At 62.4% G+C, this 25,012-nt stretch overlaps 2 protein-coding genes across 7 annotated transcripts; one reads left to right on the top strand and one right to left on the bottom strand.

Annotated features, from left to right (window-relative positions):
• Positions 1-2,071: 2,071 nt before the first annotated feature.
• On the bottom strand, positions 2,072-13,300 carry ARR3 (arrestin 3). The gene is made up of 15 exons (XM_085325950.1): positions 13,146-13,300; positions 7,335-7,380; positions 7,070-7,100; positions 6,643-6,703; positions 6,120-6,164; positions 5,456-5,655; positions 5,224-5,283; positions 4,938-5,005; positions 4,565-4,700; positions 4,004-4,088; positions 3,515-3,587; positions 3,219-3,356; positions 2,863-2,946; positions 2,304-2,327; positions 2,072-2,132 (listed from the first exon to the last, which is right to left on the bottom strand). Exons 2-15 carry the CDS (start codon positions 7,349-7,351, stop codon positions 2,072-2,074), a joined length of 1,083 nt encoding a protein of 360 aa, XP_085182076.1. The 5' UTR covers positions 7,352-7,380; positions 13,146-13,300.
• On the top strand, positions 11,889-23,660 carry LOC146600217 (phosphatidylinositol 3,4,5-trisphosphate 5-phosphatase 2-like). 6 transcript variants are annotated; one of them, XR_014898324.1, is made up of 28 exons: positions 11,889-12,053; positions 12,155-12,565; positions 13,121-13,184; positions 13,645-13,783; positions 13,875-14,022; positions 14,130-14,270; positions 14,402-14,489; positions 14,871-14,957; positions 15,171-15,498; positions 15,778-15,884; positions 16,080-16,182; positions 16,664-16,860; positions 17,165-17,282; positions 17,472-17,568; positions 18,070-18,208; positions 18,488-18,587; positions 18,897-18,985; positions 19,323-19,404; positions 19,521-19,634; positions 19,728-19,844; positions 20,105-20,193; positions 20,453-20,540; positions 20,989-21,144; positions 21,409-21,490; positions 21,575-22,109; positions 22,370-22,488; positions 22,786-23,230; positions 23,334-23,660. XR_014898324.1 is itself a non-coding variant. In XM_085325948.1 (28 exons), exons 2-28 carry the CDS (start codon positions 12,429-12,431, stop codon positions 22,916-22,918), a joined length of 3,468 nt encoding a protein of 1,155 aa, XP_085182074.1. In that variant the 5' UTR covers positions 11,889-12,053; positions 12,155-12,428; the 3' UTR covers positions 22,919-23,660. The 6 variants fall into 6 exon arrangements, 5 of the variants coding, with proteins under 5 accessions (XP_085182074.1, XP_085182073.1, XP_085182072.1 ...); XM_085325948.1 differs by having other exon boundaries at positions 15,171-15,278; positions 15,384-15,498; positions 19,521-19,610; positions 22,786-23,660; XM_085325947.1 differs by having other exon boundaries at positions 15,171-15,278; positions 15,384-15,498; positions 22,786-23,660.
• Positions 23,661-25,012: the final 1,352 nt, after the last annotated feature.

Below are 25,012 nucleotides of genomic sequence, written 5' to 3'. Positions count from 1 at the left end.
CGCGGGGCTCGCGCTCGTCGCGGGGAAGCGCGCGGGAGAGAAAGCGCCGCCCGAGGGGGCGGACGGGCGGACGGCAGGCCTGCCCCGCGCCGCGCCGCCGCGGCAAAGAAGCAGGAACGCCCGAGCTCTGTGTTCTGGGAACCGTGATTTCAAGCCGCGGGGGGGGGTACATCGGCTGGGTTTTGTCGCTGCCGCCGGGGGGCTTCGAGTCCGCGCAGGGACTGACACGGGGGGGAGCGGGATGTAGCTAGGGGGGTGTTCTGCGCCACGGGTACAGGCCGGAGGTTTGCTGAACTGCTTGCACTGCGCTAGGTGCGCTGGAGAATGTATCGTGGAAATCTCCGTCCCAAATTCTGGTGCACGGGACGGGTCACTGCCGCACTAGTCAGGCAGCACATTAGCTTTCTTTTTCAGCTTCCTCTTTCTCATCTTCATCGTCCTTTTCCCCCTTGAGTTTTTGGCGAGCAAATTCCTCAATCACAATGTCCTCCTCACTGGAAAGGAGAGCACAGTGCAGTGAGGTCTGGGAACCGGCGAATAGGGCAAAACTCCTGCTTGCACCCCAAAACACCGGCTCCCACTAGAGGACAGTGTGTGTGTGTCCTGCGGGTGCTCCGCCAGAGGCAGCCCGGCACACGTACGCCGTACAAACGTATTCCTCCTCCCTGCAAAGGCTGCAAGCAGGCAGGTAAAGCCAGCGCAGCCGGAGACACTTTCTGACCAGAATACACAAAATCAAGGACTGATGACTCGGGGAAACTCACGGCGCTTCGCTGGCTGCTGTGTGGCTAGGAGCAGGGACAGGGGAGGGCCTGCAACTTCAGGCATTTAAAACAATGTTTTGCATTGTAAAGAGGAAAAAAAGAAGGAAAAAAATAAAATGGAGACAGAGATTAGTTACCTCCTTGCAAAAGAGATGACATCAAGGGAGAGCCACAAAATGAAAAGTGGGGGAAGAAAATGGAAAAAAGGAGTCAGCAAAACAGATTCCAAAAGCCTGTAAATGTGAAACATCTTGGCAAGTTTGCAGGGAATGGTGGCGGGGACCGGCCAAGAGGTTTGTTCCTTGGGAAGCTGGGATATCCTTGCTGAGCTGAGGAAGCAAGTCCCTGGTGTGAAAGCCCTGGAGTTGCAGAGTGAGTTTCCAGACTCCAAATACCAGTACTCATGTCCCCTTGCAGGGTGTAACCAGGCACAAAAGCAGCGTTTTGGGGCTTTGCAGCTCAGAGGCCACGGCGGCTGCCAGGAACGGGTTTGGCACGCTGCAGCGCCCGGAGGGAAGCAGCCCCAGCCTTGCGTTTTGGCTGGAGTAAGCCTGTGTCACGGGAGCTGAGGAACCTGGCAACGGCGACGGCGCCTTGCTGGCAGCCTTAGCCTGGGTGGTCTCGGGGGAAACGGCACCGTAGCTCCGGGGCTGCAAGAGCTCTGCCGGCGCGCTCTCGCTGGGGGAGGCTTGGGTTTGTGCAAGGCACCGTTTGCTGCAAGCCAGTGCCCATAGTACTGCGCCAGCATTTGAATTCTGCTTGTGCTAGCTCATGCTGCCTGCAACGTCACGGGGATGTCATGCAGCTTGTTTTTACGAAGGAGGAGCAGGGTTTTGAGGCCTGAATGTTTTGATCCAAGGACAGCTCCATAATTCCAAGAGGGAATGGGGCATCACATCCATCTGTGATGGATCTATACAGTTTATTTGTTAGAGGAAATAGTAATTTAAAAAATAAAATATTTTTCCTTACCTTGGCTTATCTGTAGTCCATTTATAAGCCCATCACAGGGAGGCAAGGATTGAAAGAGAGAGAGACACACACAGAGGTTAATACAGAAATGACATTTCAACAAGCATCTCCTTCATTCTCGGATGTTTCTTCTGGAAAGACAGTTCCCTTACACGAGGCTTTCTGAGGTTTAGGCTATCACAGGATGGCCTCTGGTGTGGTGATGCAATAACTCAGTTATGTGATCTCGTTTTCTGCAGCACCTCCCCTACCCTTTGGGACTGTCCCCTGCCACCAGACTGAGCAGGTCCCCTCTGAGCTGAGCCTGCCCCGTGCTGCCCCGTGTTTCTATAGCATCACTTACCATCCGCAGGCTTCGGGTGCATCAGGATGACCGGCAGCTCGACACCAACGTCACTGGAAGGAAAAGCGCTTCGGTCAGCGAATCGGCCCAGAGCAGCACCAAACCCTGTGCAGCCCCGTGCGGGGCCGTCGGCAGCCACCCACTTCGTCCACGGCTGCAGCGTTGGTGCTGCTGCATCCCCCTGCGCAGCTCCGCAGAGGGTTCCCYTCTGGCTAGTTCCTTACCTTGACGTGAGATCCCCCAGGATGCTGCGGCAGCGAAAGGAAAGGCACGGRATTAGTGGAGGAGGAGCGAAGCCGGCCTGCCGGGAGCACTGGGGATGCTCCTTCGCGAGGCAGGAGGCATCTCCAGCCGGCAGCTGCCATCCTGGGGAAATGGGTCTCACAGGAGCACGTGTCAGTGTGTCAAGAGACCCCGTGGCGGGTCCTGCCGGGAGAGACCACCTTTAGGGCTRGGGCTGGTGTCGCCTGTGTGGGACCCGGCATTGGGTGCTCTTTGGGGTGCTGGACTGCCACGGCCAATGCATTTCTGCAGGCCCCTCTTTGCCACTCCCCAATGCTGAATGAGGATGGTAAGTGCCAGAAGTGCTTTGTAATAAAGTGGAAGATGCTTTATAGTATGTTAGATGGTGCTCTTTAATGAGGGTGAAGGGCAGGGGATGTGGGGACATGCCACACGTGCACAGCATGGGCAGAGGGGCATCCCTGGCATGAGCTGCTCCATGGGTCCTATCCCTCCAGCATCCACCCACACACCACGGGCTCCGTGTTGAGAGCTTCTCACCCTCCTCGGGACACCATCAGGTTGACCTTCACTTTGTAAGACACCAGGATCCCCAGCACCTCCTTGTCCATGCCAGGTCTCAGGCTAGGAAGAAAGGCAGAGCGAAGCCATGAGAGGTGGCATTTCTCCCACAAGATGGATAACTGGGTCTGTATCCATGCCACAAACACCTCAGCTTTTTCAGTGGGATGAAGTCACCTCAGGCATGGGGACAGTGGGCAGGATCCTTGCTGGAAGTGAAAGGGAAAACACCCAGAACAGCGGGAAACCGTGGGAAAGGTGGAAGGGCAGGGGGTACTCTTGCATCGGCAATGCTGGGGGCGAGGGAGGGTGCCAGGAGCCYGCCAGGCTCTTACATTGTGGTGGARGCCAAATTGGTGTCCTCRTGCTTGAGCTTGCCGTCGAGAGCCAGGCCTCGCTTCTCGCGGTTGGCCGAGAGTGTGGGMGTCACAGAGTAGGTTTTGGAGAAGGTGGAGTTGGCCGGCACGTTCTCGCTGCAGGGAGCAGAGAGGAGGCACTGAGCACCAGTGCCATGCCGGACCAGGGCACGTCCACGCCACACTGGATGGGGCACAGCCGTGCAGCACCAGAGCAGGGCATGTCTGTGCAGCAGCACCTGGGCAAGGTGGGCCGCCACCTCCTTTGTACTTACTTGATCTCCTCAGTGCACACGGTCTTCGTGTATTTGTCCAGCGAATAGAGGACCACGTCTGTGATCTGGTCCACTGCAGAGAGACAAGATGGAGCAGCGCTAGGTGCATGATAGGTGCTGCATGTYGCACGGGCACACACCAACGTGCAATCCCCATCACCCTGGCAGCCAAAGAGGCAGCGTCTCCCATCGGTGGGCTGGAAGGGAGATACCTGCAGGCTTTTCCCCACCACTGAATTTACCAGGGTAAACCCTGAGTAGATAATGTTTCCTGTTGGCGGATGGTCTCACAGTCACATTACCCCACTTCTCCCTCCTGACAGCTGATGGCTCTCAGTGGGACACTGGCAAGATGTCTGGGCTACAGCTTCAGTGCTGGCAGCAGGTTTCTCATGCCCRTCAGAGTCAGTCTGTGACAGTTCTGCCCCATGGACACCCCACCCCAGGGCAGAGAGGGGGCCTGGATGTGCTCCTCACACCTGCTCTCACCTGAGATCTTAATCTTTTTCACAATCTTGTTGGTGGTGTTATTGATGTTGACGGTCACGTTGATGGGGTCTCCATGGTAGTAGATCTACAGTCGGAAGAGACTTGGTTACACAACTGGCAAGCAGAAAAGAGCTACGACTTGGGTGTCGGAGTGATGGCTTGGTGTTGTGAGGGCAAGCAAACAGTGAGGAGGGAAGCAGCTCCTGGGGTGCACCAAGGGTTGATAACCCTCAGACAGTGGAGGACACCAGGGAAATGCATCTATGCATCATCCTTGAGACTTTCCCTTCCAGGGAGGCAAGAAAATCCCAGGTCATGGGGGTGGGGGGAAGAAGGGCTGCAGCCAAACCACAGAGCCCTCAAACCCTTGGGCTTTCAGGGGATGTCGCAGAGGGGATGCTGCACATTGCAGGAGTTCAAACATGGAGGAGAATTTCCAGTTTGAACTTTGGCTCCAGCCTAAGGTTGCGCCCTGGAGCRCAAATGGTGGTGGTGAGTTACAGGCTGCAAAAGAGCAGCAGGGCAGAGTGAAACCCCAAGCAAATAGCCCCTGGCACTGACCTCCTTGTCCAGCGAGGCCTCGAGGTGCAAGGGCTTGTCGGACATCATGAACTGCCGGGTGGTCTCCGACTTTGGTGCGGGCCCCATTTTCACCGGCGCAAACTGGATCTTTCGGATGATGAGCCGCACCGAGTTCCTGCCGGGGGGAGAGSTGGTCATCCCTACGGACACAGCGGACCTGTCCTACCCCGCCAGCCCCCTCCTTCCCGGGCACTGAAAAGGGAACCGGTGCCTATCCTGCAGCCAAAACCAAATCCAGGTGTGCCAGACGCCGCACATGTGGCCCAGGATCCGCTCCCCGAGCTGGCCCCGGCAAGTGGCCTGGCTGTTCAGCTGCAGGGGCATGGGAAGGAGAGGGGTCCTCCGGAAATACCTCTTGTGAATTTTCTCCTCCAGGTTTTCAGCGCAAAATCCTTTGACCTCAAAGTCCACTCCGCAGGCCTGAGGGAAACACGTGTGGTTACGAAGCGGGACGGGCACCGAGTTCCCCGACGTTCAGGTTTACGCACTTCCTTTTTGCACCACATCACCACTTCTGCTCCCCTGCAGAGCCCAGCTCCGGCTCCCCAACCCTCGCCCTCAGGGYGCAGCCCTGTCCGGGAAGCCGAGGAATTGAACATCCCTCCCTCCACGGCCGCGAGCCGACGGCAGCGTCTCACCTTCCCGACATCGTCTGGTCCGGGCTGGAGGGTGACTGAGCAGGGCAGGTTRGTTGCAACCTGGGAAGAAAAGGGACCAGAGGAGAGGTTTCCACTGAGCTGCCCAGCGTAACCGGGGTGAACGGAGTGGTTGGTGCCCCAAAGGGGAGCGCTCGGGGCTGCAGGGGGGCATTCGCTCTGGCGAGTGCTGAAGAGCGTGCCGCGAGGTCAGCGCCAGCCACGCTGTCCCTACCTCGAACGTGAAGGGGTAGGTGTTCTCGCCCAGCTTCTTCAGCAGCTTGTCCTGCAAAGGAGTGAGGGTTTTGGGCACCTGGTCCGGCACCGGAGGGAAGATCTGAGTGGTCAGGACATAGAGGTCCTTCCTGAAGGTCAACCCAATAACGTCGAGGTCATCCCGGCCATAGCGAAACGCGCAYGTCAGCGTCACGTACACTGGCGTTGGCGCAGGGCCGATGGAAAACAAGAGAGGAGTGGGATTAGAGGGAGGGAAGGAGTACAGGAAAACAAAGGGCACRGGAGAAAAGGATTGAGAAGAGAAGAAAGAAAGAAAATCTATTAAGGACTTCAGCATTAAAAGCAAAATATTTGCAGAAACAGAAGTATAACTCTGTTATCCGCACCTGGATCTCAGGCACTAACTGGAAAGTTAAAGACTCGTTGCCTCTTTCTTCAAAGGCACTGATAGCTTCAGAGTTGGTGCCCGAGACCCAAGAGATGGAAGAGAAGCAGGAAGAAAGGCAGTTCTCCTCCCTGGGTGAGCAATCATTGCCCTGAAGTGTGACAACCAGCACACAACCCATTGCAACGTTAGCATCTGTTCAGTCGCAGGTTGCTTGTGGACTTTGTACCAGTTCTTAACCTTTCCCACTAAAACATCAATTTTTGTGTGTTAATACCTTTTCTGTCCTTTAGGTACTCTGGGTCAATCAAGCAGACACCATCTRCAAACAAGCAAAGAAGAGCAGGTAAGGTTGGTGTCCCTACAGGAGGGAGCCTGCGGGGGCTGCGAGGAGGGCAATATCCTTCCAACATACAGCGGTTCTTAAAGACACCAAAATCGTCTGTGTCTATCAGTGCTACAGGTGACTTAGGGGAGCTGCCTGTCAAAGACCTTTGATGTCTCCAACAATATCTCTGCCARGAGTGCAACAGGTTTGATTTGCAAAGCTCAGGCTTTGTCCCTCTCCCCAGCATCTTCCTTTAAAGGCACTCTCAGAAAAATGGGATCTTTTTTTCCTCTGGAGTTGCTCCCGCTCCTCCTTTTCCCAAGGGGGAGCAGAGGCAACTGGAGTATGGAGGCCACCAGCAGAGGAACCAGGTCTCTGAAACCTCTCGTAGCCACATGCATCCCAGCACTGCGCAGGAGGTGGCAGCATCTGGTGGGGACTGCTCCGGGAGGGGGGGAATGGCCTTGCTCACCTACAGACTCCACGGACTCCACGTGATCCACAAAGTCTCTCTTCCCAAGGTAGATGGATAACTGGAGGAAGCACAGGGTGAAAAACAAGAAGGAACAAGGTTAGCGTTCGCCATTGAATCGGCAGAAATTTTTGAGCCCCAGTTTGCATCGCAGAGATCTTTAACACCACGGTCGTTCAGCATGTTGGACCAGGATAAGATTCAAGGGTTCATATAGGTCTTTTAATTTCTATTTCGAAAAGCAAGCCCTGCTGTGGCATTGCAACGGGGGTAGAAGTCAGTCGAGAGAGCCCAAGGGGAAAGGAAACCTCCTACATCCCCTCCCCTCCCAGCTGGGCATCCCTGCAGCCCCGCGGCAAGCCCAGAAGCCAGGCTGGCACCCTGCGGACAGACCGGTCCGCGTCTGCCTTCTCCTGCACGGACTCACCTTGCCGTTGGGGCTGGTCTTCTTAAACACTCTGCAGAGGGAACAAACACAAACGCGTTGGGAAAGCCACGGAGGAGCTGGGAGCAGACTGCTCCTTCCCAGGGCGCATGGTCGYGGAGGGGACCGAGGGGACGGAGGTGGTGACGGGGGGCACAGGCACAGGGCCCCGCCAGGCTGGCAGATGAGGCAGTGCGGTGCCTCCCTGCTGTGGGTTGCCACATCCCTCCCACGCAGCACGAGCAAGGAWGGATGGACGGACACCTACTTTGCTCCTTCGGCCATTTCGGATCAGTCGTGGCGCAGCGGAGAACCTGCAGGGAGAAACGCAGAGAAATGCTGGGAGAGCTCGTGGGGATGGGGGGCAGCTGGCCATCGCCAGGAGGCAGCCAGGAATCGGAACAAAATCACTAATATGCCAATAAATTACAGAGTCCTCAGGCTACAGCTCTTCAAGGCCTTTCACATCTCTCAGCAGCCAAATTTCCGGGCTTTGCAGAGTTCAGGTATTCTGGTTTCTAGCGGGGCTTTGCCCTGTTGCCCTGGGGCCACGTGGACGTGGGGACACACGTAAGACCCACGCTGGTGGCTCAACTCTCCAGGTAGGGAGAGCTGGTGGGGACAGCTCGGCCAAGCAAGGCTCTCCTCCCAGATCAAAGGGCAATAAAAGGGAAGAGGAGCAGAAAAAGTGAGACGGATACCCAAGGCAGGGCAGGTTTTAGAAAATGGGAAGAGAAACCTTGGGAGGTGACGCCCAAGGGGGTGAGTTCAAGGCTGGGAAAGGCAAGAAAAGGAACGAGACAGTTTAGAGCATTGCCATTTCACGTATTTTCTTGTCTGCGGGGAACTGGCTGTCATGACTTAAGAGGAGGAACGTGCTCATTTTGTAYGATCACTCGCCAGGAGAGCGAGGAAACCACGGTCAGAAAGGTCAAGAGCGGTCTGAGTGCCGGCAAGCTGGAGGAGGGTTCGCGGCGCTGAACTCCATGGCGTGTCAGTCCCCCGCCACAGACCCCTTCCTTCCCACAACACACCAAATAGCACCCTGGAAAACCCCCCGCGCTGGAGCAGCCGGAGCTGGGGACACTTTGYTGGTCTCTCCCGTGTGCAGCCGGTTTCTCCGGCAATGGGAAACGCTCAGCACAGCACCGCGGCGCGCTGGCCGTGCGGGAGTCAGCGAGGACATCGCCGGCCCCGAATCGCGCTGCCGCAGCTCTGCCGCGGCCCGCTGTCCCGTCCTGCTGCTCCTCATCCCCACCGAGCCTCCTGCCTCATCCTTGGGCCGCCTCCTCTTCCTGGAGCCTGTTCCCTGCCGTGGCACCTTGCTGGTCATTAGACGATTTGCAGGGGGATTAGAAGGGATGAGCTCAGCTTCCTAAACTTAGGTTAACTCTGCTGTGAGCAGGGCTTAAACCTCGGCAGGTCGCTAAGCCCCAGTGGGGCCTGGGCAACTTCCTCCTCCCGCAGCTGCCACGATGCTGGGGAGGAAGAGGAGACCAGCATCGCAGTGGGGAGCTGATCCTCCTCCCCACTGGAAGAYGACAGATTAATCCCAACCACAGGATCTTTGATTGCCCTCTGCCAGTCAAAGATTGTGAGGGATTATGAAGTTCATACGGGTTCTGCATAYGGGTTATGAAGTTGAGGCATCCTCCTCATCTGCAGGGTTTCTYGGGCAGCAGCAGGAGGAGGTGCAAAGCCTCCGCTGGCCGGGCAGCCTGGGAATCGGGCAGGGGGACGTWGCGAGCAGGAGGGGAGAGAAGAGCCGAGCTCCGCCACCGAGGCCCAAGGCTCAGAGAGGAGGGATTCGGCGACTTTCTCCAGCTTGGCGAAGCTCTCCCGCTGCTACGGCGCTACCTCTGTCCATGCCCTCCGTGCCGACCTGCCCAAACCTCGTGGCCAGGTCGTTGCTCTTTCAGCCCCGAGCTGCCCTCCTTCCAGCCGGCAGCTCGGCGCAGCCGTCCCCGCTCTGCAGCCGTTCATCGAGCGGCAGGCCCACTGCCCGCGCCGCGGGCGGCTCGTACCTGCGGGCCGGACCGRCAGCCTCCTCTTCCTCGCCGGCGCTGCCCTCCGTCGCCGCTGAATGCAGCGTGCGCCCGCTCCTGCCGCTCTTATACCCCCGCGCCGGTGCCGCCCTGGCAGCCGAGCCCGCTGGCAGGGCTTCGCTGGCAGGTGTGCAGCGTGCACGCCGCGGACGTATTTTCAGGCTGGAATCCTATTAGTTTATTAATTCGGGAGAGGCTTCACGAGCAAGAGTGGGCTATAAATGCCGTTCTTGTCTGGGCCCTGGGAAAGCAGATTACGGAGATCGGCAAAGCAGGCTTAGGAGCCGGGTGATGGTAATTGAGGTGGATGCTCTGCCCGTGGGCAGGCGAAGGCACCGCGCCGGGGGGGAGGCAGCGGGGTGTCCGCATGGCTGCCGACGCACGCGGCGGCCGGCCGGGACGCCCTGGGCGCCGCGCGGGAGCCGGGACCTGCCCGACACTGTTCCTCCCTCCTGCGCTTCTTCGAGCTGGTGCRGGCGGCTTCTCGTGCAGCCGACGGGCTCGGCCAAGCCCGGTCACCTCCGGGACCTCCCGAACGCGGCCCCGGTCCTCCCGGGGAGCAGAAACAGAGCTGTGACTTCTGAGACCGGGGGCAGAGGGCCTGGGCAGCCGCGGGATGCGTCTCGCCTCCGCTGGGCCGTTTCATAACGCCGAGGTTTGCCCTCGCCTGACCCGATTAGCACATCACTAATTCAAGGTTCGCTGCTGCAAATAGAAAACTCCTGAAAGCACTGAGTGGATTTGCCTCGCGGGAGGCCTGGGAGACGAACGCTCCCGGCTCCCTTCCTCCCTCGGGAACCGGCCTCCCGYGGAGCCGGGCTGCAGAAAGCCGCCGGCACCTGCACCTGCTCTGCCCCGCGCGGAGCGGCAGCCCCGAGCCTCGCTCGGCCCCGCGGGGCGCAGCGGGGACGTGCACCGGAGCCGGCCCCATTCCTCTGCCCCGGCTCCAGTGCAGCCCAAGCCCTCGCTTGCTCGCTGATGCTTTGCATCCCCCTGCTTTAGGCACGCACTATTTTTTCGGTGTGCTTTAGCCCCGGAGCRGTGGCACGCAGCGTTTCCCTGCTCCCGAGGAGGCACCGTTCGTGCACCGACCCCCTCCCACGCTGAGCCCCCGCGCTGCACRCCACCGCGAGGGGCACCCGCCGGGCCTCTCGGGCCTTTAGCTATCGGAACGTGTCGTCCTCGCCCGGGACTTGTGATCTCTTTAATTGCACGCAGCAGAGCGGCTTAGCAGCGTAGATTAGCGGGCGCTATTTCTGCCCGGGCCAGGGGACACGTGAGCTGTGACCCGCGGGGCGGCGGAGCCCGCCGTGTCCCAGCCCGCGGCGCCTTGACACCGGTGACGCTGCACTGGTTCCTCAGATACAGCCTTCGCTGGGCAGGGGAAGTGTTCCCGCCAGTCCCGGGGCGGGCGCCCCGCTCGGGCAGCCCCTGCTCTCCGTTCCAGGTGTTCAACGCGCCCGTGGGGCCAGGCGGCATCGTGCAAACAAGCAGCCATCTGCCTCAGGCCACAGTAATTCCCAAAAGCCCGGCAGAGCTCCGGGACTTTCCWCCCCTGAGCTGGATTAGACGGCGCCCACGGCATTAAGGGCCCCGCGCCGCCGGCGTGCGGGAGCGGGTCCCTGGCGAGACTGGGGTCTCCAGCGGGATCCTTGCAGAGACCYGCTCGCCAGGCGGTTCCGCGCCCGGCGGGGGCGGCGATTTCTGCTCCAGATGCTCTGTGAGCAGCAAGCAGCCGGGCCCTGCCTGCCACCGCCGTCCTCCGGAGACGACGAGAGATGCAAATGCTGCCGTGCAGCCCTGAACCACCAGCCCAAAATAAACCAAGCTGCCAACATTTCTCGGCAGCCGGGGCCACAGCTTCCTCCCACGACGGCAGAAAGCTCAGGTGGCGCCAACCCCGGGAGGAAGCCCGGCCCGGGGGCCGGGGGCCGCAGTCGCGTCCCGGCAGCCCTGGGCGCTCAGCCGGGGCCTCCTGTTTGCTTCTGGCTCAGGGGCCAGTTCCTGGTGCAAAGAAACCCTGCGTGGCCCCGCAGTGGCGAGGGGGGCGAGGAGCCCGGCGCCCGCCTTGCTCGCCCGCGGCGGCTGTGCAAAGAAACCGGCCGGCAGCGGTGTCACCCCGGCAGCTTCGTCCCAGTTTGTGGCTCCCGTTGCTGCGGCTCGTTTCGGAGCCTTGCTCCGATCAAATGCTCCCGGCTTTCCCTGCACGTCCTCCCCAGGAATAACGGCTGGCGAGGCGCCAGCTCCGCTCTGGCTGGGCTGCAGCGGGGCGCGGGGAGGAGGAGGGGAGATCAGGGCCCTTTGCTGAGCTCTGACCGGTTTTGAGGCAGCTTCATCCCATCCCAAATCTGCCTTTGCTCATGCCCTGAGCACGTCGGGAAAGGCCGGGGGGGGGAGGATGTGACGGCCGATGGCGGTGGCCCCATCGCTCCACCGTGCAAACCGCCCCCGCCCAGGGCTGCGTTTTGAGCCCTCCGAAACATTTGCYGTGCGGGCGGCTGAGCTTGCACCCAGCTGCACCCAGCGGTGTTCTGAGCCAGGGAAGCTCCAGCGCCCGGCRCCGCGGCGGGGACAGACCCGGCCGCACTCCGGCTTTTAGCCCTGCTGATGCTGCAAGGAGAAAGCCCGGCGCCCCGGGGGCCACCCCGGCTGGGGAGGGGGGACTGGCCCGGCCGCGGCCCCGCGGCACCCACATGACTGTGCCGGCTTCCTCCGGGCGCCGCAAGCCCGCCGCGGGGAGGAGGAGCGAGGAGGCTGGTCCCGGCAGCGGGGCCGGGGAAGCGCGGCCGAGGAGGAAGCGCGGCGGCGGGCAGCCCGGCGGGGCCGTGCGGGGAAGCGCGGGCTCGGGGCGGCGGCGCGGCGGAGGAAGCTGCCGTCGGCCCGTGCGTCCTCCCGGCTCCGCTGCCCCGGGGCAGCCGGCGACTGGGCACGAGCGAGGCAAGGTGAGCGAGTCCCTGGGAGCTGGGGTGGGAGCCGGGCGGCCGCGGCGCCGCCTTGGCAGAGGTCCGGTTCGCTGATCCGTGCCTCTTCCCGATCCGGACAGRCCGGCGGGAGCCAGGCGGATGGAGAGCACCGGCACCCTCGGCCGCTCCCGGCGAAGCCCAGCAGCCCTGCAGCCAGGCGCCACCGGGATGCGGCCGTCCCCGTGACGAGCGGCACCGCGGCTGCCCCTCGCCCGCTGCCGGCAGCAGCCCCCGGCTCGCCCCGGTGCCGCTCGCCCGCCGCCCGCCATCCGCCTCTCCGTCCTCCTCCGGCCGCGGGGCGCCCGGGCAGCTGGATGCTGGGCTGGTCCCCGGGGCCGCCCGTCGCGCTGGAGGATGGCGGCAGCGAGCTGGTACCACCGCGACATCAGCCGGGTGGTGGCTGAAGAGCTGCTGGCCAAAGCGGGCAAGGACGGCTGCTTCCTGGTGCGGGACAGCGAGTCCGTGTCCGGGGCGTACGCCCTGTGCCTCCTGTGAGTTACCGCCCCGCTCCTCCCCTGCCCCCCTGCGGGACCCAGCGCCGTCGCTCGCTCGAGCGATGCCCGGCTCCCGCCCCGTCCCTGGGAGCCGGCAGCGGCCGCGAGCCCTGCTCGGCCCCGGGGGCTCCGGAGGGGCGATCCTGCCGGGCTGGGGCCCGGCCGCGTCAGGCGGAGCCCTTCCCCCGCTGTCACCTCCCTGGGGCGGCCGAGAGCATCCCGGCCCGGCCCGCTGCCCCCTCCGCTCCGGGGTCCCGTCTGCCGCTCGCCCCTGCGGGGGCTCCGCCGACACGTCTGCGGCCGCCGGCGAGGCGCGGGGGCGGCAGGGCCTGGAAGGATGCCACCGCCTTTCCTACGGTTTTCCTGGCCCAGCGCGTGGTGCAAATTGCAAACACATGGTGCCGAGGAGCGCGGCGGGGTGCAGCGCGCCAACCCGGCCGGCTCCCCCCGGCGGGATCCCAGCCTCGCTGGGCTCCGATTCGGAGCCCAGTGGGACTGGGCTGTGTGGCGCCTGCAGCAGGCGCCCGCTGAGACCCTGCTTGCTYGTGGCAGGTTCCAGCGGCACGTGCACACCTACCGCATCCTCCCCGACGACGAGGGGCTGCTCTCCGTCCAGGTGGGTGCAGCGGGTCCCGCTGCCCTCGCAGCAGCGCGGGGGAGCACCCCGGGAYGGGGAGCTGCAAGCCTGGCGGGCGGCGGGGTCCAGGCTCCGGCAGGAAGCAGGCTGCGCAGGCGGGTGCGCTCGCCTCCACCGTCGGGGCCGGGTGCAGCGCGCCCGCAGCGGCGGCGTGGGCACCTCCATGCACGCCGGAGCCGCGGGCGAGCGCTGTGGTTTTCTCTCCGCGCACGCCGGCTTCGGCGCGCGGCCCCACAGGATGTGAATTCTGTGCTTCGTGCAGCGCCGCCTCGCACAGGTTTCCGACGCGCCGAGCGCGGCTGCAGCCCRGGAACGCCGGCTCCCCGGCGCGTTCGCCCAGCCCACTCGCTCGCCTGGCCCGCCGCTGCCGCTGAGCCCGCGGCTTTAAACCTGCTGGGTGGCAAACGCCGCAGCAGCGTCCGTCCTCTTCCCTCCCCAGACCGTCCAGGGCATCCAGGCCAAGTGCTTCCACAGCCTCGCTGACCTGGTCGGCGCCTACCAGCAGCCCAACAACGGCCTGGTGACGCCGCTGCTCTACCCCGTGCACCGGGCGCGGGAGGCGGCCGACGAGGACTCGGGTGCGCGGGCAGCGGCGGGGGCGCGTGGGGCGGCTGGTGCGGGGGAGGAGGAGGAGGAGCAGGCAGGTGAGCCGGTGCCCCTCTGCTGCAGATGGGGAGGAGGGCCGCAGCGGCGGCCCGGCGGACGAGGGCCCCCCCGGCGGGGCCGCCCCTGGCGCCTGGGCTGGCAGCACGCACACGGGCCGGGCCCACATCTCCCAGCAGCTGCACCTGAGGCTGCAGGAGCAGGTCCACAGCAGGTAACACCCGGCCACGGCTCCCGGGCTCGGCCGGAGGCTGCTGSAGACGCCGCGTCGGGACTTTGCACCGAGCCCCAGGGCTCCTCAGCCGTCTCTCGCCTTTGCAGCCCAGCCAGCGACTTCATGGGCTTCATGGCCGAGTACCTCACCCACCACCTGCAGCTGGACCTGGAGGCGCTGCGCAACGGGAACCTGCAGCTGCGGCACCTCAGCACGGCGCTCGTCACGGCGTGCCGGGGGCTGCACAGGCGAGTGGCCCCGGCCCGGCCCCGGCGGCTCCCACGCAGGGTGCTCAGCCCGCACGCCGCCTCTCTGCCCGCGCGCACCCCGCCGCACGGCTCCTTCCACCACGCTCACGCTCCTTCTCGTCTCTCTGCAGTGAGATCGACTTCGCGCTGGCTGGTTTGGAGACACTGGCCAAGGTGTTCGACCCTCCTGCTCCTCCCCGCAGCCCCACAAGGGAGCAGGTGAGACTCAGGCAGGCGCTGGGGGCTGCAGAAGTCTCATCACATGTGGGCAAGAGCTGCTCAGGATGGTTTCGGTGCCCACRTGCACCTGGAGAGGTGCTGCCTGCCCTGCAGGGACAGGGTCCTGGTGCAGTGCRTCCTCAGCGGTGGAGGGGGCCCTCGCACGGCAGGGACCTGGCGGAGATGGGCAATTCGCTTCTGCATCCAGCCCATGATGCTGCAGGAGGGGGGGCCAATTTCCTGCCTGCCCCAGGGACCCCCAGCTGCTGCGGCACGTCCTGCCCTAGTGGTGGGACTGGTCGTGGAGGAACCCACCAGCTGGATCTGACTGTGCTATTTGGAAAGCCTCCACCCCCAGTGAGTGTCTCTCTCTCTCCTCAGGATCTCCTGACCAGTGATCCGGACCTGGAGCTGCTCCTCAGCAAGATATCCACTGTCAACAATCTTCTCTCTTCCCTGGAGAAAAAGGTGCCTGATGGGCCTGGCTTCATTGCCAAAACAGGGCAAGATGCGCTGCAGAGCGGCTGGGGGGCTGCAGACAGGGCAGTGGGACAGAAATCAGCATTCAGGATGCTAAGGCAGAGAGGACTGTCATTTSCAGACCCCATCAGAGGGGTTGGTGTCCCTCTCCCATCACCGTGTGTCATCATCTCCCTACTCCACTCCTGTCTCTCTCTGCAGGTGCTGAGGTCGCTGCAGGAGACAGTGTCCAAGCACAACCTGGCGCTGCCCAGYGTGGCCACAGCCCCCCAGCCACCCACCAAGCCCATGGCTGTGCAGAACTTTGAGGTATGGCCAGGCTGGGTGAACTGCGGACCCAAGGGGCAGATGAAGTGGGGGGCAGACAGARCAGGGGTAGGTGCTGACTCCTGTGAGCATATCCCCATGCTGCAGGTGAAGGTGGGCAAGTCGCAGCGAGCAGCCGTGATGGTGGACGTGGAATCAGGCACGGTGGCCATCACCAAGAAGGGCAGTGGGACCCCAGAAGAAACTATCCCACAGGACAAAAGTAAGGAGCTTCCACCTCCCCCCCGCCGGTCCCCAAGGGACAGTGTGGGGTCAGAGGTTCCCTCTGTAAGGGCAGCAAGGGAACTCCTTGGGACACCCCCCAGGGACAGGCCTGATACTGAGGTGGTGGGCTCCTTCCTCTCTGGAGCATGTGGTGACAGTGGGGAGCAGGCTGTGTGTGCCCCCAGCCCTGCGCAGCCAAGGGCAGGGGGTGCTGGACAGGCAGCGGGACATGACATGGTGGCCTGCTGTTGCCCCCCTCATGCTTGTGRTCATCCAGTCTTGCAGCTGATTAAATACCAGAGCGTGCAGAGCAAGGTGAGGCTGGTGTATGACCGGGACCAGAACAAGAGCCTGAGCAGAGACTTCATCTTCCCAAATGCACGGGTAAGAGGATCTCTCGAGGTCCCAAGGTTAACAACTCTCTGCATGTCCCCAGTTCCCATACCTGGAGGTTAATCCATGTCCTGTGGCCTGACTGCAGCCCCGGAGATCTGGCCATCAGCATCTCTTGTGGTGCTGCATTTCCCAAAGCCCTGGGTCCTGTGTTGGTACTCCAGGGACACCTGTGTCTTCCTGCAGAAGCGAGAGGCCTTTTGYCAGCTGCTCCAGCTCATGAAGATCCAGCACTCCAACCTGGATGAGCCTGACCTCATCTCRGTATACATCGGGACGTGGAACATGGGTAAGGGGCTGGGAAACACTCACATCATGCAGGGAGGCCATTGTGGCTGGTTGTTAGTCAAAAAAGCCCAGGGAGGGTTTTGGAAGGGGAGGCCTGCAGGACCYGCCCTGGGATGTCTAGGGTTGGAGCTGCTCCTTGCTGGGACAAGAAGCCTGGAGAAGGCCCTGACCAGCCCTTTTTCAGGTTTGTCAGTTCCGTTGTGATCCACCTATTTTGTGGTTGTGTGGAGTAAACAGAGGAGCTGGGATGCTTGGAGCATAGCAGCAGTGTAGCAGTAAATCCCAGCACAGGTCTGGGCTGTGCATGGGTGGACTGTGTGGCTGACATGATACTTTCCATCCTCCATAGGGCTTTGACACACACAGGGCCTGAGGGTCAAGAGAGTCTCAGGGAACCACCCCTGGAGGCAGCCTCGTGCTGTCATCCCACCTAGCCTGGTCGGGGAATGTTACTCGGTGACTGCTGTCCCCTCTCCCCGCAGGCAGCACCCCACCGCCTCGGTCCCTCGCCTCCTGGCTGACGTCACGGGGCCTGGGGCGCACTCAGGACGAGACCACAGCCTGCATCCCCCATGACATCTATGTGATYGGCACCCAGGAGAACTCCCTGGGTGATCGTGAGTGGGTGGAGTTCCTGCGAGCATCTCTGAAGACACTGATGTCCATAGACTACCGAGTGGTAATGGCGTGGGCCAAAGCTTGAGAGGGTACATCTTGCATTTTAGCTGCCTGCTCCAGCTTTGTCAGGGGCACATCCACTTGAAAAAAGGCTGAAGACTTCCACAAATAGGTTCAGGAAGCTGATTACCCACAAGTAATCGAGCCGGGGCTCTCATATCCAAAGCCAATGTCCTCTTCATCTTCCTGCTTTTTCACCCTGTCCTGCTCACTGGGGGCAGCAGGCAGGCACAGGCAGGAGCCAGGCACCCCAGTTCACCCCATCTCTGAGGCTGTGCAGGCCAGCTTACTACTGTMTCCCACAGGTTGCCTTGCAGTGCCTCTGGAGTATCAAGATAGTTGTGCTGGTGAAACCAGAGCATGAGCGGCGCATCAGCCACGTGAACACATCCAGCGTGAAGACAGGCATTGCCAACACCCTCGGTACAGGCTGGGAAAGGGCTGCGAATCCTCTCAGTGGGACGAGGCAGGGTGGGCTGTTGTGATCAAGGATGCTTCAAGCTGAGGAGGCAGCCTGGGGGCATGGCGTGGGGACCACCATGTGCCATCTCTGCCACGCTGTGAGGGAGCATCGTCTCCTCCGGCTGCTCAGCATCCCSTGTGTCCCCACAGGTAACAAGGGAGCTGTGGGCGTCTCCTTCCTTTTCAATGGGACATCCTTCGGGTTTGTCAACTGCCACCTGGCCTCAGGGAGTGAGAAGATTCACAGGTGATGGAGGGATGTGGGGTAGTGGGACAAACCCCAGTGGGGTTGGCTGGGGGTAGCACTGCATAACAGTCAAGGTGGGTCCTTGTTTGGACGGGTCATTTAGAAARGGATCATGGAGATTTTCTAATGAACCACAGAGGAAACAGCAATAAAACACAACCCCCCCAAAGCCACTCAGTAGCAAAGGATATCCTTCCTCACAGCTCCTTGTTTCCTCAATGTTATGGCAAGCTTATATACGGCTTCTCCTCCCACCGTGTTTCCTGCTTACTCCTTGCAAGCACAGCTGGAAGGGAGCTGGGGTTGCAGCCAGAGCCCTTTGGAGCAAGAGAAAATCTGGCCCCTGAATGTCAGACATTGGGTTCAAGGCTGCTGGTCCCTGTCCCCATCCTGCGTGGGCTGCCCCCACCACACGGGGCCCAGCGGCTGAGTGGCCTGGGTGCTGGGGCTGGTGGTGGGGCTGCCTCACCTGCTCTGCTCCTCTCCCCCGATGTGGTGCAGGAGGAACCAGAACTACAGCGACATCCTGCGGTCGCTGGTGCTGGGTGACAAGCGGCTCAGTGCCTTCGACCTCACCCTGCGCTTCACTCACCTCTTCTGGTTCGGGGACCTCAACTACCGCCTCAACATGGATGTGCAGGTAGGTGTGCAGGTAGGAGGTGCATGTGCAGGCGTGCTGCAGGGACTGGGGGCCATGCTGGAGCTGTTGTGGAGGCAGGGCAACACCAGCAAGGCACCATCCAAGCCCCCAAGAAAGCAGGTGTGAAGAGGAGCCTGAGTTGTGCACTCGGGGTCCCTGCTGCAGCTGGTACTAAGGAGGAACCAAAAAGGGCCCTGAATGCCTGTYGCAGTGCTGAAGCAGAGGGAGGGGTGAAGAAAAGCTTGGATGCTCACAGTCTCTTTCCTCCTCCCTGCCCAGGACATCCTAGCCCATGTAACCAAGAGGGAGTTTGAAGCCCTCCTGGCTGTGGACCAGCTCAACCTGGAGCGAGAGAAGAACAAGGTCTTCCTACGATTCAGTGAGTGCTGGTGCAAGGTGCCAAAAATGTGAGGGACATATTGATGTGCACCAAGGACAGCTCTTCTCCCCCCCTCCACCTCACTGGGGCAGCCTGTCTGGGTGGGGAGGCAGGCTGGCCTCGGCCCCTGCACTTGCGTGCCAGTGAAACACAGCCGTGCCGCTCCCAGTATGGGAATGGGGCTGCGGGTGCTCTCAGGAGAGCCCCAGCAGGATGGGGGGGTAGGGTGGATGACATCCCCAGCCTGGTTCCAGGTGTGGGGACAACCAGGGACACCTGTCCTGGCTCAGCTCTGCATCTTGGTTCCAGATGAGGGTGACATTTCCTTCCCTCCCACCTACCGGTATGAACGGGGCTCCCGGGACAACTACATCTGGCAGAAGTTCAAGACCACAGGGGTGAGTTACAGCACTCTCATGCTGTGGCCAGAGTTCCAGAGGTCCAGGACTGTGCTGGAGGAAYGGGAACAGTGCCTGGGGACACTGCCAAGCAGGCTGCATGGCAAGCAGATACCTTGCTCTGTGCTGCTTRGCCTGCACACCCCCACCAGCCCTTCCCCTCTGCTGAAGATGGTTTGGGCAGGAGGGAAACATCTTTTAAGGGTCCTCTATCCATTCTGTTGGTGGGGAACAAGAGAGAAAACTTCTGGTGGGAGAAGCACTGGCTTGGTAAGAGAAAGCAGCCAGATCAGAGGACTGCAGGAGCATCACCTACATCGACTGTTTTTCCTATTAGATGAGGATCAACGTCCCCTCATGGTGYGACCGCATCCTGTGGAAGTCGCACCCGGAGACCCATATAGTCTGTAACTCATATGGTGAGTGAGATCTCCCAGGGCTGTGCTGGGGACCTGGGGGGAGCTGAGCGCCTGCAGTACTGCCGGGGTGCTGGGGCTTGGTGGCAGTCACTCAACTCCCCCTTCTTGCACTTCAGGCTGTACCGATGACATTGTGACCAGTGACCACTCRCCAGTCTTCGCCACCTTTGAGGTGGGAGTGACATCGCAGTTTGTGCCCAAGAAGGGTAAGGGTGATGGTAAAGGTGAAGGTGAGGGAGCACCTTCTCTGGGAGGGTGACTGTCTCTGCAGCAATCGGGCCTGGAGACAGCCTGCAGCCCTGCTTCTTCTTGGCCATCTGCAGCACCTGGCTCCAGCCCTGAGTCCCTGGCCTGCATCGAGTGGGAGAGCATCGAGGTGATTGTGAAAACTGCCAGCCGCAGCAAGTGCTACATCGAATTTCACTCCTACTGCCTGGAGGGTGAGCTGGGGCCAGGGCCAGGACCCAGGGCTGCAAGGGGTGTCCACACACGCATGCACCTGTGGGCCAGGGCAGCAAGGGGTGCAGGGGCAGCTGCGCCCTGCTGCATGGCAGCCGTGCGCCGTGGGGCAATGCACGGAGGCACCGAGCTGGGCTCTGGGTTGAAGCTGGCACCAGAGACAGGCCAGTGCACGGCGGGGCTGGGCAGCGGGGTCAGCGGTGGGAGGGAGCCGCCTCCCTTCAAGCTCTCTCACCAGCAGAGCCCCAGCGGAGCGGGGAGAACACGTCCCAGAGCTGCGACATCCCTGGCTTCCTCAAGCTCAGCTGGTCAGCTAAACACTTGCCCATGGTGAGCACCGGGGAGAGGGGGTCTAGGCYGCAGCGGCAGGGCAGGGGCAGGTGGATGAGGCACCAGCTGCCCCTTCACACTGGCTCTGCACCAGCCCCCAAGCACCCCCATCGCTCCCCTCCCCTATCCCTCCTGCCTGGCCCAGCATCAGCGCTCTGTCCAAGGGGAGTGCTGGGGCTGTCACCATCCTCGAGACCGGTGTGACCCTCATGCTGGCCCTGTGGCCACACTCCCCAGCATCCGTTCTCCCTGTGTGCAGCTGCACCCCATCCTCTCGGACCTGGAGTACCTGGGGGACCAGCACYTGCTGCTCAGCATCAAGGGCACAGAGAGCTGCGAGTCGTACGGTACATCCCCACGCCGGGCCTCTACGCGGCAGGGCTGGGCTGCTGCGGCCACCCTGCGAACACCGTTGGGACGGGGGCTGCYGGGCTCTTGGGTGGGGGGTGGTCTGCAGAGAGCTATGGCTGCAAGCTCAGGGCTGCAGTGGGTCTGCCCCCAGCACTGCACCATCTCCTGCCTGGGGAGAGACCTTGATGGACTATATGAGGCCGTGATGACTACCTGGCCCTAAAGGAAGCACAGATGGTGTCAGGAGTAGCCTCTGCATGCAGTTTTTGGAAGAAAGTCTCTGCCAGCCTGTGGGCCTGCTGAGTATGAGGTTTCRCAGCTAGAAATGACAGCCACCCTCGCCAGTGCAGCACCTGCTATGAGTTGCTGCTGGAAGGGGGTCCCGTGATGGGAGAAGCTGCCCTGCTCCCAGCCYGCTAATGCTTCCATGTGTTGTGGGTGCAGGCGAGTGCTGCATCGCGATGAGGTCCATGATTGGCAGCATGGCCCAGCAGTTTGAGACATTCCTCTTCCACCGTGGTGAGGAGACGGGCTCCATGCGTGGCTGGATGAAGGTCCGAGTGCCCAAAGACAGGCGCAGCACCCGCGAGAGGCTCTACGGTAATGCTGCCGCGATCTTCGGCCACCCCCACTTCACCTGCGACATGTCGAGCGTGGTGCAGCTCAGCGCTTCCCGTGCCCAGCGCTGCCCTCCCCTTCCTCAGCAGCGAGGGGAGGCCATGCATGGACTAACTCATCCTCCTGGCACACAGTGCTCCTTGTGATAAAGGCCAAGACTCGAATACCCGCACYCAGCTCTTTAACTGTGCCCTTCTTGCCCTGAATTTCTTGCAAGCRAGCCTTCACCAGCCTTATTGTTTGCAGAGTGGATCAGCTTCAAGGAGGAGGACGCCGAAGCAGCTGCTGATGTCCCGACGTGCTCCAAGCCGCCTGTGCACCGCGTCAGGTACCGCTGGCATAGCTGGGCCCCGTTGCCAGCCCGGCAGCCTCCAGCAGTGCTAAGGCCACTTTGTCCCACCATGTGTTTCAGGAGCCGGCCCCACAGCATCCCGGACATGGCCAGCAGCTACACAAACCCAGCCTACTTCATATTCGAAGGGTTGCCCAACACATGGGCACTGGCACCTGACATCCCTGAAGCCCTCCATCGCCCCTTCAATGAGCGGCAGAGGGAGGGCCCGCGGCGCCGCAGCCCAGCCCCACCGCCCGTGGAGGAAGAGCCGTGGGGCGGCCGACCCTGCAGTGTGGTGGGGGGCCCTGGCCGTGGGCGCCAGCTCAGCCCCCTCCCCGCTGGCAGGCAGAAGAGGCCCAAATCGGCYGTTCTGGAGAGGGACCTGCTGGCAGCAGTGGGCGACTGCTCTCTGACAGCGCTGCACATGGCGAGGTGTCTCAGCGAGCTGGACCGGGTGTCCCCTGAGCGGGGCAGCCGCCTCGACGGCAGCGTGGCCGGCGGCCCCAAGGTGCAGCTGCGCCAGACCCGCAGTGCCCTGGAGCCGCCACCGCGGGGCTGCCCAGAGATGTCAGGGCCCACACGGGACGCCCAGCGGCAYGGCCATGCCACGGAGGTACTGCCTGCTTGTGCCTGGCACCGCAGGGACCTGGGAGGGCAGGGGACTTCACCTTGGGGACCTGCTTTTGGACACCAGACCTCTAGCAAAGCTGGGACACTGGTCTGGCATTCCTCTGTTGRGGCAGTGGGGTAGCGAGGGAAGGTAGAGGAGCTGCAATGCCAGGGTCCTGCTTCATATGGGTGGGGGAATGAGGGTGGCCACTTCGTGGTCCTCTATTGCAACCCTTCTGGAGCATGTCCTTGTTCTCTCCCCAGTGGCCCTGTGACAGAGGTGACCGCTCCTGCAGCATCGGCGCATGGCTGAGTCACCTCGGCTTGGAGCAATACAAGGAAGGGCTGTATGAAAATGGCTGGGATGACCTYGAGTTTTTCAGGTATCCTCCAAGTCAGGGAGCTCATAGAGGGGCTCAGGACAGGTGCAATTAATCCCCAAGTGCAAAGCAGCAGTGGAGCAGGTCAGGACAGCTCCTGTGTCCACTAGGTACCTGGTGAGCCACGAGCCTGGAGGGAGGCAGCAAAGGGGATGAATGCAGAGTAGGGCACAGAAGAGGAGGCCATTAACCAATCAAGCCCTCAATTCTTTCTGGATCCCCTTGGCCCATGAGAATGCTGTYTCCCTGCATCCTCTTGATGGCTTTCCCACAACTGCTCTCCCCCACCCCACCATACAGAGACATCACCGAGCAGGACCTGCTGGAAGCTGGGGTGCTGAGTCCTACTCACCGGAAGCTCATCCAAGCCAAGCTCCGYGAGAGCTCCACTGAAAGTCTGCAGCAGAGACCCTATCTGAAACCAAATGCCTAGATACCAACGCGACTGTGCTGGGCTGCTCCATGTGGTGGTTTCCTCCGAGGAGCTTCTTAGGGAGCTTCTGCTCTAAGATGCCCAAAGCCCAGAGCAGAAGGTGGCAGGACTGGAGGTCACAGGGATAAATCTGTGACTGGGAAACACACTCTTGGCTGGCTTCCTCTGCAGTCTTCACCCCACTGCCAATGTCTCGCTGAACATGCCCCACTGACAGCTGCAGCTCACACCCCTGCCATGCCTGAACCCAAGTCCAGAACTATCGGCCTTGCAGTGAAACCAGCCGCACTCCCAGGCYGTCTGGCCTCACCAGTAGGTGACAGGATGTTTCTCCACTGGAAAGTCTCAGGGAGTTTCTGTGGCCGTGGAGACTGACACAGCCTGGGTTTCACCCCGTGTCTTTCCTTCCCCAAAGCTAYGAAAGGGCCACGCTGAGCCTTGCCGGAAAAGAGAGGTGGCAGCCTGTGGGACACGTGGAGGCCACGCGGGAGGTGAGGACCATCCACGTTGCACTCCTCCCACATGAGCTGGGGCATGACGTGCCCTGACAGGCGGGGGCACGCTCTCGCCATCGCCCCAAACGCAGGCACTGAAGCACCGTCCGGGAGCCTGAGGCTGTGGCCGGCTCAGCAGCGGGAGCTGCCCTCCCCRGGCGCCTCTCTTCGCACCCTTTCGAAGGCTGCGTCGCGCTTTCCTTTCGCCTCTTGCCATTGCCACCGAGAATAAAGCCTGAGGGCTCGGAGGGCGCTGCCGGCTGGGCGCCGCCTGGTCTCTGACAGCCTGGGGGGAGCGGGTGGCGGTGGCGTTGCGGCGTCGTGGCCTCATGGTGTCGTGGCCTCATGGTGTCGTGGCCTCATGGCATTGCGGCATCGTGGCCTCATGGCGTCATGGCCTCATGGCGTCGTGGCCTCGTGGCTTCGTGGCCTCATGGTGTTGTGGCCTCATGGCTTCGTGGCCTCATGGTGTCGTGGCCTCATGGCATTGCGGCATCGTGGCCTCATGGTGTCGTGGCCTCATGGCGTCGTGGCCTCATGGCGTCGTGGCCTCGTGGCCTCATGGCGTCGTGGCCTCGCGGCGTGATGGCCGGGCCCAGCCCCTTCCCTGCCGTAGGCGCCGGCTCCTGCCGCTCCCCGTCTTTGGGGACACCATGCCGGGGCCGGCCTCAAGGTGGCAGTGGCCACCTTCGTCCCCAGGAGAGGGGCTCGGCCCCGCTGCAAGCCGGGGGTCGCCCCCGGGGGCGCACGGCCAGGGGAGGGGGGGGAGGAGGGGAGGCGAGGGGGCAGCGAGGCGGCCGCCATCGCCGCGGCCGTCGTTGCCGGGACGGGGATGGCGCTGGTGCCGGCGGGGAGGAGGCTGCGCGTCCGGCTTCGGGACGGCGTGCCCCACGGCGGGCACGGCCCCGCGCCCCACGGCGCCTCTGCGGGCCGGGGCGGTCGGCGGCGGCCGAGGGAAGTGGGGTGGCGGCGGCAGCGAGGGTGGCAGCGACGGCCTCGGGCGCCTGCCCCCGCCTCCGCCCGCCTCTGGCCCTGCCTCTCCCTGGCACTTTGCTCCCGGAGCCGGGCCCTGGCCCCGCAGAGCGGGAGCGGGAGCGGCGCCGCTCGAGGGCCTCGGCCCAGCATGGCCCCCGCGCCGGGAGCGCAGGTGAGGCGGCGGCGGTGGCGTGGACGGGGCGCGGGGCGGACGGACCTTCCCCCCACCAGCTCTGGGGCACCAGCCAGCCCCGGGCGTCCTCCCCAGGCCACGGGGCCTTCGTCCCTCTCCAGGCACCTGCCTCCTCCTCTTCCCTCTCCACCACGCTCCAAGGGGATCGTCCCCTCCGGAGGTGAAGTGCCCTCCGGCTGCTCTGCCTCACGCTACCTCCGTGGGTTCCCCCGAGGAGGTGGGGGGCTCCAGAGGAGCCCTGCCGAACGGCAAAATTGGCAAAAAAATCCCTAGATGCATCTCATGTAACCTTCCACCCCACTGGGAAACGGCGTCACCTCGGAGAGGACCCGCTGCGGGCCTTGGGAGGCACCGGGCTGGGCTCCGACAGCAGGGAAAGCGTCCAGCCCCAGCGAGCCCCAGCTCCGCTGGCATTCCCGAGGGAAAGCGTCC

This window comes from Rhea americana, unplaced genomic scaffold (genome assembly GCF_003343005.1).
Source record: "Rhea americana isolate MKP2758 unplaced genomic scaffold, rheAme1 scaffold_125, whole genome shotgun sequence".
Lineage (NCBI taxonomy): Eukaryota > Metazoa > Chordata > Aves > Rheiformes > Rheidae > Rhea > Rhea americana.
This window is presented reverse-complemented; position numbering and strand designations above follow the sequence as displayed.